The sequence below is a fragment of the Anomaloglossus baeobatrachus genome, chromosome 11 (genome assembly GCF_048569485.1).
Source record: "Anomaloglossus baeobatrachus isolate aAnoBae1 chromosome 11, aAnoBae1.hap1, whole genome shotgun sequence".
In the NCBI taxonomy this organism is placed as follows: Eukaryota; Metazoa; Chordata; class Amphibia; order Anura; family Aromobatidae; genus Anomaloglossus; species Anomaloglossus baeobatrachus.
Genome location: NC_134363.1, coordinates 11,894,263 through 11,911,252, shown reverse-complemented (window position 1 = coordinate 11,911,252; position 16,990 = coordinate 11,894,263). Strand labels below are relative to the sequence as shown.

Below are 16,990 nucleotides of genomic sequence, written 5' to 3'. Positions count from 1 at the left end.
ATGCAGATATAGTGTGTTGCAAAATTGAGTGCACCCCTCACATTTTTTAATTATTTTATTATATCTTTTCCTGGGATGACACTGCAGATTTGCCCCTGTGATACAGTGTGCAGTGTCAGTGTGCAGCTTGTGTAACAGTGTAAATAACTCAACATTAATGTCAGGACCACTGGCAACAAAAGTGAGGGGGTCCGCCTGTCATTGCTCAGACCATAAACCACACACTGCAGAGGTTACAGGGGTGGGGGGTCCGCCTGTCATTGCTCAGACCATACACCACACACTGCAGAGGTTACAGGGGTGGGGGGTCCGCCTGTCATTGCTCAGACCATACACCACACACTGCAGAGGTTACAGGGGTGAGGGGTCCGCCTGTCAGTGCTCAGACCATACACCACACACTGCAGAGGTTACAGGGGTGAGGGGTCCGCCTGTCAGTGCTCAGACCATACACCACACACTGCAGAGGTTACAGGGGTGGGGGGGTCAAAGTGTCAGATCTTCAGTGTTGTCCCAGGAAAAGATATAATAAAATATTTACAAAAATATGAGGGGTGTAGTCACTATTTTATATACTGTATACACATAGTGACTGCACCAGGAATAGTGAGTGCAGCTCTGGAGTATAATACAGGAGGTAACTCAGGATCAGTAATGTATGTACACAGTGACTGCACCAGCAGAATAGTGAGTGCAGCTCTGGAGTATAATACAGGAGGTAACTCAGGATCAGTAATGTAATGTATGTACACAGTGACTGCACCAGCAGAATAGTGAGTGCAGCTCTGGAGTATAATACAGGAGGTAACTCAGGATCAGTAATGTAATGTATGTACACAGTGACTGCAGCAGCAGAATAGTGAGTGCAGCTCTGGAGTATAATACAGGAAGTAACTCAAGATCAGTAATGTAATGTATGTACACAGTGACTGCACCAGCAGAATAGTGAGTGCAGCTCTGGAGTGTAATACAGGAGGTAACTCAGGATCAGTAATGTATGTACACAGTGACTGCACCAGCAGAATAGTGAGTGCAGCTCTGGAGTATAATACAGGAGGTAACTCAGGATCAGTAATGTAATGTACACAGTGACTGCCCCAGCAGAATAGTGAGTGCAGCTCTGGAGTATAATACAGGAGGTAACTCAGGATCAGTAATGTATGTACACAGTGACTGCACCAGCAGAATAGTGAGTGCAGCTCTGGAGTATAATACAGGCTGTAACTCAGGATCAGTAATGTAATGAGTGTACACAGTGACTGCATCAGCAGAATAGTGAGTGCAGCTCTGGGGTATAATAGTAGATTGAAATTAGGATAAGTAATGTAATATACTGGAATGATACAATTGCCAAATCTGCTCTACTTATGTCGGTTTATCCTGTTTAGTTGCCGTCATAGTACGTATATAAAGTATATAAAGTATGTTATTGCATCCAAAAATAACGCCAGAATCTATAATCCGTATTCCGTACTATGAATCAGACATGTAAAGTACACGCTGATATGACGGCGGCTTGTGACATCGGGTCACCCATTCTAATGACACATTTTGTAATGTTGCAGAATGGAGTGTGGGGTAATGCTGCTGGTAACCGGGAAATCCGGGATTGTGAAAGGCAGCAGATGAAGAATATATATATATATTATCAGTGATGACAGTGAGGAGCCGTGCAACCTGTTCTAGTGAATGTCGCTGTAACATTGTGTCTTCTTTTCTTCTTAGGGCGGTTTGTTTAGTTAATATTCCTTTGAGCCATGAATTGGAGTCACAGAGTAACAAAGCAGAGCCCCAATCTGCACAGTGAGAACAACAACCACTAAAGGACAAATATATACAAAGTATCGAGAAGATGCACAGTGAAATGATATCAACATACAAGATACAATGTATACAAAAGTATCAACAAGACACACGGAATCCGGGACACTTCTCACTCAGTTCCAATCCGGCTTCTCCTTTGTTACATAAACACATTTATATACACTGTGTGCAGAATTATTAGGCAGATGGGTATTGTGATCCCATGACACTTTTTATACATGTCGTCCTACTCCAAGCTGTATAGGCTGAGAGCCAACTACCAATGAAGTAAATCCGGTGATGTGCCTCTCTGTAATGAGGAGGGGTGCGATGTAATGACACAACACCCTACAGTGCCTACAAGTAGTCTTCAACCCCCTGCAGATGTAGCAGGTCTGATAAGATGCAAATAAGTTAGAGCCTGCAAACTTCAAACAAGAGCAGGATTTATTAACAGATGCATAAATCTTACAAACCAACAAGTTATGTTGCTCAGTTAAATTTTAATAAATTTTCAACATAAAAGTGTGGGTCAATTATTATTCAACCCCTAGGTTTAATATTTTGTGGACTAACCCTTGTTTGCAATTACAGCTAATAATCGTCTTTTATAAGACCTGATCAGGCCGGCACAGGTCTCTGGAGTTATCTTGGCCCACTCCTCCATGCAGATCTTCTCCAAGTTATCTAGGTTCTTTGGTGTCTCATGTGGACTTTAATCTTGAGCTCCTTCCACAAGTTTTCAATTGGGTTAAGGTCAGGAGACTGACTAGGCCACTGCAACACCTTGATTTTTTCTCAGAGTCCTCCAAGTGATCATGAGCAAACTGTAGACGAGCCTTGACATGACGCTTTGAAAGTAAAGGTACCTTACGGGCTTGTCTGGAACGGAGACCATTGCAGTGGAGTACGTTACTTATGGTATTGCCTGAAACCAATGTCCCCACTGCCATGAGATCTTCCCGGAGCTCCTTCCTTGTTGTCCTTGGGTTAGCCTTGACTCTTCGGACAAGCCTGGCCTCGGCACGGGTGGAAACTTTCAAAGGCTGTCCAGGCCGTAGAAGGCTAACAGTAGTTCCATAAGTCTTCCACTTCCGGATGATGCTCCCAACAGTGGAGATAGGTAGGCCCAACTCCTTGGAAAGGGTTTTGTACCCCTTGCCAGCCTTGTGACCCTCCACGATCTTGTCTCTGATGGCCTTGGAATGCTCCTTTGTGTTTCCCATGTTGACCAAGTATGAGTGCTGTTCACAAGTTGTGGGAGGGACTTAATTAGTCAGAAAAGGCTGGAAAAGGAGATAATTAATCCAAACATGTGAAGCTCATTGTTCTTTGTGCCTGAAATACTTCTTAATACTTTAGGGGAACCAAACAGAATTCTGGTGGATTGAGGGGTTGAATAATAAATGACCCTCTGAATAAACGTTTCACAATTTAAAAAAAAAAATAAAAAAAGAAATAACATTCTTTTTTGCTGCATTTCACACTTCCAGGCTGATCTACAGTCCAAATGTCACAATGCCAAGTTATTCCGAATGTGTAAACCTGCTAAATCTGCAGGGGGTTGAATACTACTTGTAGGTACTGTATATAAGGTGTGCTTAATTATTAGGCAACTTCCTTTCTTTTGGCAAAATGGGTCAGAAGAGAGATTGGACGGGCTCTGAAGAGTCCATATTGTGAAATGTCTTGCAGAGGGACGCAGCAGTCTTGAAATTGCCAAACTTTTGAAGCGTGATCACCAAACAATCAAGCGTTTCATGGCAAATAACCAACAGGGTCGCAAGAAGCGTGCTGGCCAAAAAAGGCGCAAAATAACTACCCATGAATTGATGAAAATCAGGCGTGAAGCTGCCAAGATGCCATTTGCCACCAGTTTGGCCATATTTCAGAGCTGCAACGTTACTGGAGTATCAGAAAGCACAAGGTGTGCCATACTCAGGGACATGGCCATGGTAAGGAAGGCTGAAAACCACCACCTCTGACCAAGAGACATAAGATAAAACCTCAAGACTGGGCCAAGAAATATCTGAAGACTGATTCTTCACAGGTTTTATGGACTAATGAAATGAGAGTGACTCTTGATGGGCAGATGGATGGGCCAGAGGCTGGATCAGTAAAGGGCAGAGAGCTCCACTCCGACTCAGACACCAGTAAGGTGGAGGTGGGCACTGGTATGGGCTGGGATCATCAAAGATCAACTTGTGGGACCTTTTTGGGTTGAGGATGGAGTGAAGCTCAATGCCCAGACTTACTGCCAGTTTCTGGAAGACAACTTCTTCAAGCAGTGGTACAGGAAGAAGTCGCTATCGTTCAAGAAAAACATGATTTTCTTGCAGGACAATGCTCCATCACATGCATCCAACCACTCCACAGCGTGACCGGCCAGTAAAGATCTAAAAGAGGAAAAATAATGACATGGCCCCCTTGTTCCCCTGACCTGAACCCCATAGAGAACCTGTGGTCCCTCATAAAATGTGAGCTCTACAGGGAGGGAAAACAGTGCACCTCTGGGAGCAGTGTCTGGAGGCTGTGGTGTCTGGAGGCTGTGGTGTCTGGAGGCTGTGGTGGCTGGAGGCTGCGGTGGCTGGAGGTTGCGGTGTCTGGAGGCTGCGGTGTCTGGAGGCTGCGGTGTCTGGAGGCTGCGGTGGCTGGAGGCTGCGGTGGCTGGAGGCTGCGGTGGCTGGAGGCTGCGGTGGCTGCTGCACGCAATGTTGAGCGTAAACAGATCAAGCAATGACAGAATCTATGGATGGAGGCTGCTGAGTGTCATCAGAAAGAAAGGGGGCGATATTGGGCACTCATTTTTGGGGTTTTGTTTTTGCATGTCAGAAATGTTTATTTCTATATTTTGTGCAGTTATATTGGTTTCCTGGTGACAATAAACAAGTGATGGGAATAGATTTGGTTTTTATTAAGTTGCCTAATAATTCTGCACAGTAATAGTCACCTGCACAAACAGATCCTCCTAAGAAGCCAAATCTAAAAAACCCCTCCAACTGCCAAAAATATTAACCCCTCCAACTGCCAAAAATATTAAGCTTTGATATTTATGAGTCTTTGGGGCTGATTGACAACATTGTTGTTGATCAATAATAAAAAAAATCCTCTAAAATACAACTTGCCTAATAATTCTGCACACGTTTGTACAGTAGCCCCAAATAGTTTCGACGTCCCCGATGCACAAATGATGGCAGATTACCACTATGGATGTTTCGCATGGTTTCAGCAGCAGGATACTTTTGCAATATAGGTTTGCACATACTGACACCTGCATGTTTGCTCTGTGCAAATGACTTGGCACATAATAAAGCCCCGGGCACTATGGTATATAGCTTCATCCCCAGCCAGGTTCCTGAGCCCCGGGCACTATGGTATATATCTTCATCCCCAGCCAGGTTCCTGAGCCCCGGGCACTATGGTATATAGCTTCATCCCCAGCCAGGTTCCTGAGCCCCGGGCACTATGGTATATAGCTTCATCCCCAGCCAGGTTCCTGAGCCCTGGGCACTATGGTATATAGCTTCATCCCCAGCCAGGTTCCTGAGCCCCGGGCACTATGGTATATAGCTTCATCCCCAGCCAGGTTCCTGAGCCCCGGGCACTATGGTATATAGCTTCATCCCCAGCCAGGTTCCTGAGCCCCGGGCACTATGGTATATAGCTTCATCCCCAGCCAGGTTCCTGAGCCCCGGGCACTATGGTATATAGCTTCATCCCCAGCCAGGTTCCTGAGCCCCGGGCACTATGGTATATAGCTTCATCCCCAGCCAGGTTCCTGGGCTCTGGGGCACCCAGCCGGCTCCTGCTCCGGGCTTCCTGGTGCTCAATGTTCCATCATTATCTGATCCTTTCTGTCCCGGTTCCTGGTTCCTTATTTGCCTCTTTTCTTTTGTTTCTCTAATATCACCAAAGTGTCTGTCCTGCGCCACCAGAGTCATCTATGAGGGGCTGCTGATAAGTCTTTGGCTTTACCCAGAAAGAAACGCTATAGGATGATGAAACTTTACATCCACTGATGTCACCACACTTCTTTCATCGGTTTTCCAAGTCCTGTAAGCATAGCAAAAAGATGGATTTCGGTTGTGCCTCAAGCCAGGCCTCCATAGCAGCCACGGCACCAGAAATGGAGTCAATAGAATATATAGAAGTCAATATAATGGAGTCAATAGGCATAAGAAATGGTGTGAGATTTGGTACCTTGAGGTGTTTCTTCAGGTTTGGAAACAGATGATAGTCGGAGGGAGCTAGATCTGGTGAATAAGGTGGGTGGTCACCAGTTGGAAGCCCAGTTTTGTCATGGTCGCTTGTGCAGTGAGCGGAGGCGTTGTCTTGCAGGATCCAGATTCCTTTGGACAGCTTGCCGCGCCTTTTGGCCTTCAGAGCTGCCTTCAATTGGTCCAAAAGTTCAACCTTGCATTGATGGTGGAATTCTTTTGAAGGTAGTTCACTAGCACCACACCCTCCTTATCCCAGAACACACCTTAGTGGCTTATTTTTGCACCCTGAACCTCTTCGGAGGAGGAGATCCACTGTGCCTCCACTCTTGAGTGCTCCGTGTTTTCAGGGTCATATAAATAAATCCAGGTCTCATCCATAGTGACCAGTCGATCCAGGAAGTTCTTATCAGTCCGGAAACGCTGACAAATGGAGCGGGAAGTTGTCACTCGCTGCTTCCCTGATCTGTGGTCAGACATTTGAGGATCCACTTTGCAGAAGCTTCCTCATGTCCAAATGTTCATGGATAATGACACAAACCCGTTCACGGGAAATCCCCATGATGTCTGTTATTGCTTTAGCGGAAATTGGTGCATTCTCCAGTATGAGGCTGTGCGCAGCATCGATGATCTCTGGAACAACAACCACTCTCGGGCGTCCAGGACGTTCCTCATCATTGGGGCTGAAGTGGCCCGGTTTACATTTGGCAACTGTGGAATATGAAGGGCATTGATCCCCCAATGCCTGCGACATATCACCATGAATATCCTTCGCGGACTTTCCATGCAGAATCCATAATTTTATCCTCCTCTGCTCTCATTTTGTTTTCCCGCGTGCGTAGAACTCTGTCGCCATAAGCAACAAACACAAGATTTTGAAAATATATATTAGACACATAACGCTTTCATGTGATGTAACATTTGCTACCATAGAAACAAAAAAAGATCACAAAGCCAAAGACTTATCAGCAGCCAGCCCCTCGTAGTTTGGAGCTGATTTTGGTAAAAACCACAGGGATCTGTAGAAGGGAACCAGGGACCAGGATAAGAGTCTCGGAGGATGAAGCTCCAAAGTGACACCAAATCTTAGGAATTGATGGAATCAGGATTACAATTTTGGCACAAATTGTTGAATTTTAAGACCCTTCCAATTCATGGACACTTTACACTGTGCAGTGCGGAGTAAAAAGATCCTAAGACACTTAGTAAATGTGGCACAAGGCGAGTATGAGCAGAGGAACCAGATGCAGAGTATGGAGGACCCGGGGACGGGGGCTCCAAATATCACCACTTATCTGGGTAATTACAGACCGACTTAGGTCTATGGCCTGCCGAAGGTTGTGAGCCAGAGTAAGGCGGGCTTTGCACGCTGCGACATCGGTAACAATGTGTTACCGATGCTGCAGCGATAGTCCCGCCCCCGTCGCACGTGCAATATCTAGTGAAAGCTGCCGTAGCGATTATTATCGCTACGGCAGCTTTACACGCACATACCTGCCGTGCGACATCCCTCTGGCCGGCGACCCGCCTCCTTCCTAAGGGGGCGGGTCGTGCGGCGTCACAGCGACGTCACACGGCAGGCGGCCAATTGAAGTGGAGGGGCGGAGATGAGCAGGATGTAAACATCCCGCCCACCTCCGTCCTTCTCATTGCAGCCGGCGGCAGGTAAGGAGATGTTCCTCGCTCCTGCGGCTTCATACACAGCGATGTGCGCGGCCGCAGGAACGAGGAACTACATCGTACCTGTCGCTCCCCCGGCATTATGGAAATATCGGAGGCTGCAGCGATGATACGATAACGACGCTTTTGCGCTCGTTCATCGTATCAAAAAGGATTTGCACGTTGCGATATCGACTGCGACTCCGGATGTGCGTCACTTTCGATTTGACCCCATCGACATCGCACGTGCAATGTCGCAACGTGCAAAGCCGCCCGAAGACTCCATCATCACACCTCCTGTGCGGCACTATTACTATATGGGGGTACAGGGGGGCACTATTACTATATGGAGGTACAGGGGGGGGCACTATTACTATATGGAGGTACAGTAGGGCACTATTACTATATGGAGGTACAGGGGACACTATTACTATATGGAGGTACAGTGGGGCACTATTACTATATGGGGGTACAGTGGAGCACTATTACTATATGGAGGTACAGTGGGGCACTATTACTATATGGAGGTACAGTGGAGCACTATTACTATATGGAGGTACAGTGGAGCACTATTACTATATGGGGGTACAGGGGGGCACTATTACTATATGGAGGTACAGGGGGGGGCACTATTACTATATGGAGGTACAGTAGGGCACTATTACTATATGGAGGTACAGGGGACACTATTACTATATGGAGGTACAGTGGGGCACTATTACTATATGGGGGTACAGTTGGGCACTATTACTATATGGAGGTACAGTGGGGCACTATTACTATATGGAGGTACAGTGGAGCACTATTACTATATGGAGGTACAGTAGGGCACTATTACTATATGGAGGTACAGTGGGGCACTATTACTATATGGGGGTACAGTGGGGCACTATTACTATATGGAGGTACAGGGGGCACTATTACTATATGGAGGTACAGTGGGGCACTATTACTATATGGGGTACAGGGGGCGCTATTACTATATGGGGGTACAGTGGGGCACTATTACTATATGGATGTATAGTGGGGCACTATTACTATATGGGGGTACAGTGGTGCACTATTACTATATGGGGTACAGGGGGGAACTATTACTATATGGAGGTACAGGGGGGGGCACTATTACTATATGGGGGTACAGTGGTGCACTATTACTATATGGATGTATAGTGGGGCACTATTACTATATGGGGGTACAGTGGTGCACTATTACTATATGGGGTACAGGGGGCGCTATTACTATATGGGGGTACAGTGGGGCACTATTACTATATGGATGTATAGTGGGGCACTATTACTATATGGGGGTACAGTGGGGCACTATTACTATATGGGGTACAGGGGGCGCTATTACTATATGGGGGTACAGTGGGGCACTATTACTATATGGATGTACAGTGGGGCACTATTACTATATGGGGGTACAGGGGGGCACTATTACTATATGGATGTATAGTGGGGCACTATTACTATATGGGAGTACAGGGGGGCACTATTACTATATGGGGGTACAGTGGTGCACTATTACTATATGGATGTATAGTGGGGCACTATTACTATATGGGGGTACAGTGGGGCACTATTACTATATGGATGTATAGTGGGGCACTATTACTATATGGGGGTACAGTGGGGCACTATTACTATATGGATGTATAGTGGGGCACTATTACTATATGGAGGTACAGTGGGGCACTATTACTATATGGAGGTACAGTGGAGCACTATTACTATATGGGGGTACAGTGGGGCACTATTACTATATGGGGGTACAGTGGGGCACTATTACTATATGGAGGTACAGGGGGCACTATTACTATATGGAGGTACAGTGGGGCACTATTACTATATGGGGTACAGGGGGCACTATTACTATATGGAGGTACAGTGGGGCACTATTACTATATGGGGGTACAGTGGGGCACTATTACTATATGGAGGTACAGGGGGCACTATTACTATATGGGGGTAAAGTCGGGCACTATTACTATATGGGGGTACAGTGGGGCACTATTACTATATGGAGGTACAGTGGGGCACTATTACTATATGGGGGTACAGTCGGGCACTATTACTATATGGGGGTACAGTGGGGCACTATTACTATATGGAGGTACAGTGGGGCACTATTACTATATGGGGGTACAGGGGGGCACTATTACTATGTGAAGGAGAAGACTTTTTCATGAACTTCCCTCTCTTTAGTCGCTGCTCAGACATGGAGAGGATCGGGGGGTCGCCCCCCACATTTAGAGAACACCCTGCTGTACACAGGGTCGGGGGGTGACTGGTCCCAGTAGTGCTGTGTATACTTCGGATGTTCTTGCCTTCACAGGAACCTTCTGCCCAATTAAGGGGCAACGATAACTCAATAAGTGTCACTGCAGCCACCACAGATCATGTCTGTCACGGCTCCGCTGTGCGGAGCATTTTGCACACTGGTGATGCTCTGCCACGCTCTCCTCATCAGCAGAGCAAGCACTTTAATGTTTCCTTTGTGCAGAGCATTTTACTTTTGGAAATGCTCTGCTATGTATGTTGTGCACCTGCAGACAGGTTGTCTTTCAGCACTAATTTCCACGCTGGTTCTGGGAGATGCGCAGATGTTCCTCGTTTCTGTTCTGGCTTCATTACTTGGCTTGCTCTGCCAGAACTTTGCCAGTCATACTTTGCTTGCTCAGTTGTGCTCTTGGCTCCTGTTGTGTAGGTGTTCTTATCTTGGCATCTCGATCTGGACTGTTATTGACTTACCTCTGCCCACTCCCTGTCTTTGTCATTACCCCCTGGCTTCTGACTTTGGACCATTTCCTGACCACATCTCTGTCTGCTCCCTGTCTTTGTCGTTACCTCCTGGCTTATGACCTCGGACCTCTTCCTGACCACGTCTCTGTCTGCTCCCTGTCTTTGTCGTTAACACCTGGCTCTTGACCTCGGACCTCTTCCTGACCATGTCTTTCTCTGCTTCCTGTCTGTCATTACCTCCTGGCTTTTGACCTCGGACCTCTTCCTGACAACATCTGCCTGTTCCCTGTCTTTGTTGTTACCTCATGATTTCTGACCTTGGACCGTTTTTACTGACCTGTCTGTCGCTACCTCCTGGCTTCTGACTTCAGACCTCTTCCTGACCACATCTGTCTGCTCCCTTTGTTGTTACCTCCTGGCTTCTGATCTCAGATCTCTTCCTAACCATGTCTCTGTCTTCTCCCTGGCTTTGTCGTTACCTCCTAGCTTCGGAAATTGGACCATTTCCTGACCATAGCTCTGTCTGCTCCCTGTCTTTGTTGTTACCTCCTGGCTTCTGACCTCAGACCTCTTCCTGACCATGTCTGTCTTCTCCTTGTCTTTCTCATTACCTCCTGGTTTCTGACCTTGGACCATTTCCTGACCATAGCTCTGTCTGCTCCCTGTCTTTGTTGTTACCTCCTGGCTTCTGACCTCAGACCTCTTCCTAACCATGTCTGTCTTCTCCTTGTCTCTCGTTACCTCCTGGTTTCTGACCTTGGACCATTTCCTGACCTGTCTTTGTCGTTACCTCCTGGCTTCTGACCTTGGACCATTTCCTGACCTGTCTTTGTCGTTACCTCCTGGCTTCTGAACTTGGACCATTTCCTCACCACATCTCTGTCTGCTCCCCATCTTTAAATCAAAAAAGTTACGTGGAGTCTCTGTTAGGAGTCTCGACACAGAAATAGCCAGATATCCCTCTGGGAAGGACCTAGTCAAGGAGTGGCTCTTTTTAGGAGACCACCATATTAAGTGGCACTTTTAGTCAATATCCAACTCTTTGACGAGTTTAAAGATATGACAAGGGAAATACCAAGTCCAGGTATCCATCCACAGACAGCTGTTTCGGGGTGTTGCCCCTCAGTGTGGAGTTGGATCCTGGCCAGGTGGGAGCAATGCCTAGTAGACCAACAAGACAAAACAATCACTGATCTCGGGGAGACCAGCCAGAGAAAACTCCCTATCTTTGTCGTTATCTCCTGACTTCTGACCTTGGACCATTTCCTGACCTGTCTTTGTCGTTACCTCCTCTCTTCTGACCTCTTCCTGACCACGTCTCTGTCTGCTCCATGTCTTTGTCGTTACCTCCTGGCTTCTGACCTTGGACCATTTCCTGACCACGTCTGTCTGCTCCCTGAATCCTATACGTACTCTCCTGGAATACTGACCCTCGGCCTGTGACTTGACTGCGGTTTTGCTTACTCCCTGTGTCCTGTTGTGTCCTCCTGTTTCCTGACCCCGGCTTGTTTGACTACCCTTTCATCCATACCGCTCGTAGTGGTGTCTAGCATCACATTTTCATCGTTTTTAAGATTGAAGGAAGACATAAGTCCATCCATTCCAACCTATAGCTCAACTTCTTGATCCAGAGGACGCGAAACTCAATGGGGCAGACATTATAAGCTCCAAATTAAGGAAGCAAAATATTAGAAGTGCCGTCAAACCAATCTCACTTGTACCAAGCCAAACAATCTCTCCGATTCCCCATCATGGAGCCATCATGACAGATCAATACATTTCACATCCACTTAGATTCCCTGTGATCTGATTGGTCAGAGAAATAAAAAGACAAAACATATACAGCCAAATTAAGCAATTACTTTATTTTCTATAGACCAATTTACATATACGCGGGCAAGATTGTTAAGCGTCACTTCGGGGGACAATCCTGTTGAAGGACACATCCCTTGCTGCCCTGTGGAAAGGCGTACCCGTCCTTACAGAAGCAGCCGGTTTGACAGTCCTCGGTGCACCCAATTGTCGGATCGTTGACTCTTTCGCAGGAGTCGTAGCACCGATTGCCGCACAGGGTGTACGTGGTGTTCCCGCTGCACTGAGAGCACTTTTCCGGATCCACACATTCACCCCGGCCGTTGTCTACGGTGTCGTCCTTACACAGGCACCCACTTTTACATATTTTAGTGCACTTAGGCTTTAAATCACCACAAGTCGGTTGGCAGTGTCCGGAGCACTCCGAAAATACTTTGCCTCTAGCAGCGCAAGACCTAGGATCATCGACGGCTGAAAAAGAAAAAAGAGCAAGTGTCAAAAGTGGCCACGATCAGAAAAATGTGCACGCTTTCCTCCAAATATCACACCCAACCGGCGGACAAGCGGGGGCGCTGTTAACAGAAAAGTAATACCTATTATTCTTTGGAAGGATTTCTGGTAAATATAGTATATATTTAGGAGGGACATAGTATTGAAAATTGTCAGGACGATTGATGGGGACATAATGGGAGCATATAAACCAGGATGGGGCCATGGTGGGAACATATATACCAGGATGGGGCAATGATGGGCACTATATACCAGCATAGAGCCATGATAGGGATATATTGTATATATCATGATGAAGCCATATATACCAGGAAGTGGTCATGATGTGCTCATATATACCAGAATGGGCCATGATGGGGCCATATACACCAAGGTGAGCCATATATACCAGGATTGGCCATGATGGCGACAGATACCAGAATGAATATATATATATATATATATCAGAGTCAAACAACAGGATTGGGCCATATATACACCAGGATATAGGCATGATGGGGGGGGGGGGTCATACACCAGAATGGGGCCATGATGGGGACTATATAAGAGGATAGGGCCATATATACCAGGATGGGCCATATATATACACCAGTCTATATATTATCAGAGTCATACAAGAGGATGGGATCATGGAGACATATACCAGGATGGAGCCATATATACCAGGATGGGGCCACGATGGTGTCATATATACCAGGATGGGGCCACGATGGTGTCATATATACCAGGATGGGGCCACGATGGTGTCATATATACCAGGATGGGGCCACGATGGTGTCATATATACCAGGATGGGGCCACGATGGTGTCATATATACCAGGATGGGGCCACGATAGTGTCATATATACCAGGATGGGGCCACGATGGTGTCATATATACCAGGATGGGGCCATGATGGTGTCATATATATATCAGGATAGGGCCTTGATGGTGTCATACACCAAGATGGGGCCATATATTATATATCAGGATTGGCCATGAAGGGCACATGCATAACAGGCTGTGTTATCAGAGTCATACAACATGATGGGGCCATATACCAGGATGGGGTCATATATACCAGGATATAGACATGATGGGGGGATTATACATAAGGATGAGGCCATGATGGGGATATATACCAGGATGGGGAACATATTTACCAGGATGGGGGGACATTTGCCAGGAAGTGGCCCACGACGGTAGACATTAGTACAGGATGGGGGACATTTCTACACAATGAAGAGAGGGGGGGGGGGGGGCAACTTGTATGTCTTTATAGGATTTATAATGCTACAATGGCCCATACATCTAAAGAACATATGGGGGAGGCCCAGGCTCAAATTCTGCACTGGGGCCCATCAGACTCTAGTTACACCACTGGTTGATACATAGAATGCAAATATTTTTCCCTATGTGTAACTAGAATAAGGACTGGCTCAGTGATAGCAAACAGAGTGGTCAATAATAACTGACCTAGTCCGATAAGTGAAGAACCACAAGGGTCAGTATTGGGCCCTCTTTTATCATTTTTAAATGACCTCGTAGAGGGCATATACATTAGAAATTCAATATTTGCAGATGATACTCACTGTCGTCTGCATGTGCAGCTATCAGTACGAGGAGCAGAGCTGCAAAATAAAAAAATAAAAATTATATAAAACAGAAAGATAAAATATTAATAATGTGAGGAATATAATGGTGTGAGCATTAGGAGGAGCACGTAAGGGGTCATTATTTTTGGTGGCGCAGGGTAGTATTTTGTGGTTTCCTCCCAGTAAGAACAATGTGCTTTGTGCCTTGTCTTCCTTGCAGGTCCGAGGTAGCACGGAGGACGTTTTCTTCCCTTACAGACTGAAGATTTCGTTGCATTTCATGGAGAGAATGTAAATTACATACAGTCCATAAAATACATTAAGAAGCAACATTATATAGATAGAATGTAACTTACACAGGGATGACAGAAGCACTGCAGAGGATCGCGCCATGTTCAGATTTATGATGTATCACTTTGTTTTCCTGTAAATTAGTAATTGATTTGATTAGAATAAGAAAACTCAGATATCGATCTGTCTATTAGATTTTTGGGATGAATCATCTGATATGTTTGAGTTATGATGACTTAGATGGTTGTTGTCCTGTTTGAACAATATCTTCAGTAGTGATGAGCGGGCACTACCATGCTCGGGGGCTCAGTACTGGTAACTAGTGATGAGACGGCACTACCATGCTCGGGGGCTCAGTACTGGTAACTAGTGATGAGCGGGCACTACCATGCTCGGGTGCTCAGTACTGGTAACTAGTGATGAGACGGCACTACCATGCTCGGGTGCTCAGTACTGGTAACTAGTGATGAGCGGGTACTACCATGCTCGGGTGCTCAGTACTGGTAACTAGTGATGAGCGGGCACTACCATGCTCAGGTGCTCAGTACTGGTAACTAGTGATGAGCGGGAACTACCATGCTCGGGTGCTCAGTACTGGTAACTAGTGATGAGCGGGCACTACCATGCTCGGGTGCTCAGTACTGGTAACTAGTGATGAGCGGGCACTACCATGCTCGGGTGCTCAGTACTGGTAACTAGTGATGAACGGGCACTACCATGCTCAGGTGCTCAGTACTGGTAACTAGTGATGAGCGGACACTACCATGCTCGGGTGCTCAGTACTGGTAACTAGTGATGAGCGGGCACTACCATGCTCAGGTGCTCAGTACTGATAACTAGTGATGAGCGGGCACTACCATGCTCGGGTGCTCTGTACTGGTAACTAGTGATGAGCGGGCACTACCATGCTCGGGTGTTCAGTACTGGTAACTAGTGATGAGCGGACACTACCATGCTCGGGTGTTCAGTACTGGTAACTAGTGATGAGCGGGCACTACCATGCTCGGGTGCTCAGTACTGGTAACTAGTGATGAGCGGGCACTACCATGCTCGGGTGCTCAGTACTGGTAACTAGTGATGAGCGGGCACTACCATGCTCGGGGGCTCAGTACTGGTAACTAGTGATAAGCGGACACTACCATGCTCAGGTGCTCAGTACTGGTAACTAGTGATGAGCGGGCACTACCATGCTCAGTACTGGTAACTAGTGATGAGCGGGCACTACCATGCTCGGGTGCTCAGTACTGGTAACTAGTGATGAGCGGGCACTACCATGCTCGGGTGCTCAGTACTGGTAACTAGTGATGAGCGGGCACTACCATGCTCGGGTGCTCAGTACTGGTAACTAGTGATGAGCGGGCACTACCATGCTCGGGTGCTCAGTACTGGTAACTAGTGATGAGCGGGCACTACCATGCTCGGGTGCTCAGTACTGGTAACTAGTGATGAGCGGGCACTACCATGCTCGGGTGCTCAGTACTGGTAACTAGTGATGAGCGGGCACTACCATGCTCGGGTGCTCAGTACTGGTAACTAGTGATGAGCGGGCACTACCATGCTCGGGTGTTCAGTACTGGTAACTAGTGATGAGCGGGCACTACCATGCTCAGGTGCTCAGTACTGGTAACTAGTGATGAGCGGGCACTACCATGCTCGGGTGCTCAGTACTGGTAACTAGTGATGAGCGGGCACTACCATGCTCGGGTGCTCGGTACTGGTAACTAGTGATGAGCGGGCACTACCATGCTCGGGTGCTCAGTACTGGTAACTAGTGATGAGCGGGCACTACCATGCTCAGGTGCTCAGTACTGGTAACTAGTGATGAGTGGACACTACCATGCTCAGGTGCTCAGTACTGGTAACTAGTGATGAGTGGACACTACCATGCTCGGGTGCTCAGTACTGGTAACTAGTGATGAGCGGGCACTACCATGCTCGGGTGCTCAGTACTCGTAACTAGTGATGAGCGGGCACTACCATGCTCTGTTCTCTATTTTGTGGGTTACCACATTCCCTTTGTTAGGATTAAATTGTTTCTTGTGGATAGAACAGAAGTTTGTTACGTACCTGCAGATGCACGGAGGACGATCTTCTGCTGTAACCAGACTCCACAAGTGCTGTGTTATATACACTGAGGGTTGGGTGTATCCAGGGTGTGAACAGTGACCTAAATAGGGGTTGTACAGTCTCATATGTAGCAAGTGGTAATATGTAAATAGTGGACGGGAGAACTACAGCAGTCATAATTACACGTGAAGATAAAAATACTTTATGACACTGACATGTAAAGGTTAGAATCGTTATCAGATGAGACAACTGACCCCAAGCATGGTAGTGCCCGCTCATCACTAGTTACCAGCACTGAGCACCCGAGCATGGTA

General features: G+C 46.9%; 1 protein-coding gene across 1 annotated transcript; it reads right to left on the bottom strand.

Annotated features, from left to right (window-relative positions):
• Positions 1-12,261: 12,261 nt before the first annotated feature.
• Positions 12,262-16,752, bottom strand: LOC142256053 (serine protease inhibitor swm-1-like). Its single transcript, XM_075327554.1, has 4 exons — positions 16,677-16,752; positions 14,675-14,742; positions 14,316-14,354; positions 12,262-12,704 (listed from the first exon to the last, which is right to left on the bottom strand). The coding sequence occupies exons 2-4, from the start codon at positions 14,709-14,711 to the stop codon at positions 12,334-12,336; spliced, it is 447 nt and encodes a 148-aa protein (XP_075183669.1). The 5' UTR covers positions 14,712-14,742; positions 16,677-16,752; the 3' UTR covers positions 12,262-12,333.
• Between the last annotated feature and the right edge of the window lie 238 nt (positions 16,753-16,990).

Bases quoted from the DNA above. Each gene is read 5' to 3' on its own strand.
- LOC142256053 (XM_075327554.1), bottom strand. From the start codon at position 14,711: ATGGCGCGATCCTCTGCAGTGCTTCTGTCATCCCTGT. The intron at 14,355-14,674 runs GTAAGTTACATT...TTTATTTTGCAG, and splicing joins AGTGCTTCTGTCATCCCTGT to CTCTGCTCCTCGTACTGATA. The intron at 12,705-14,315 runs GTGAGTATCATC...TTTCTTTTTCAG, and splicing joins AGCTGCACATGCAGACGACA to CCGTCGATGATCCTAGGTCT.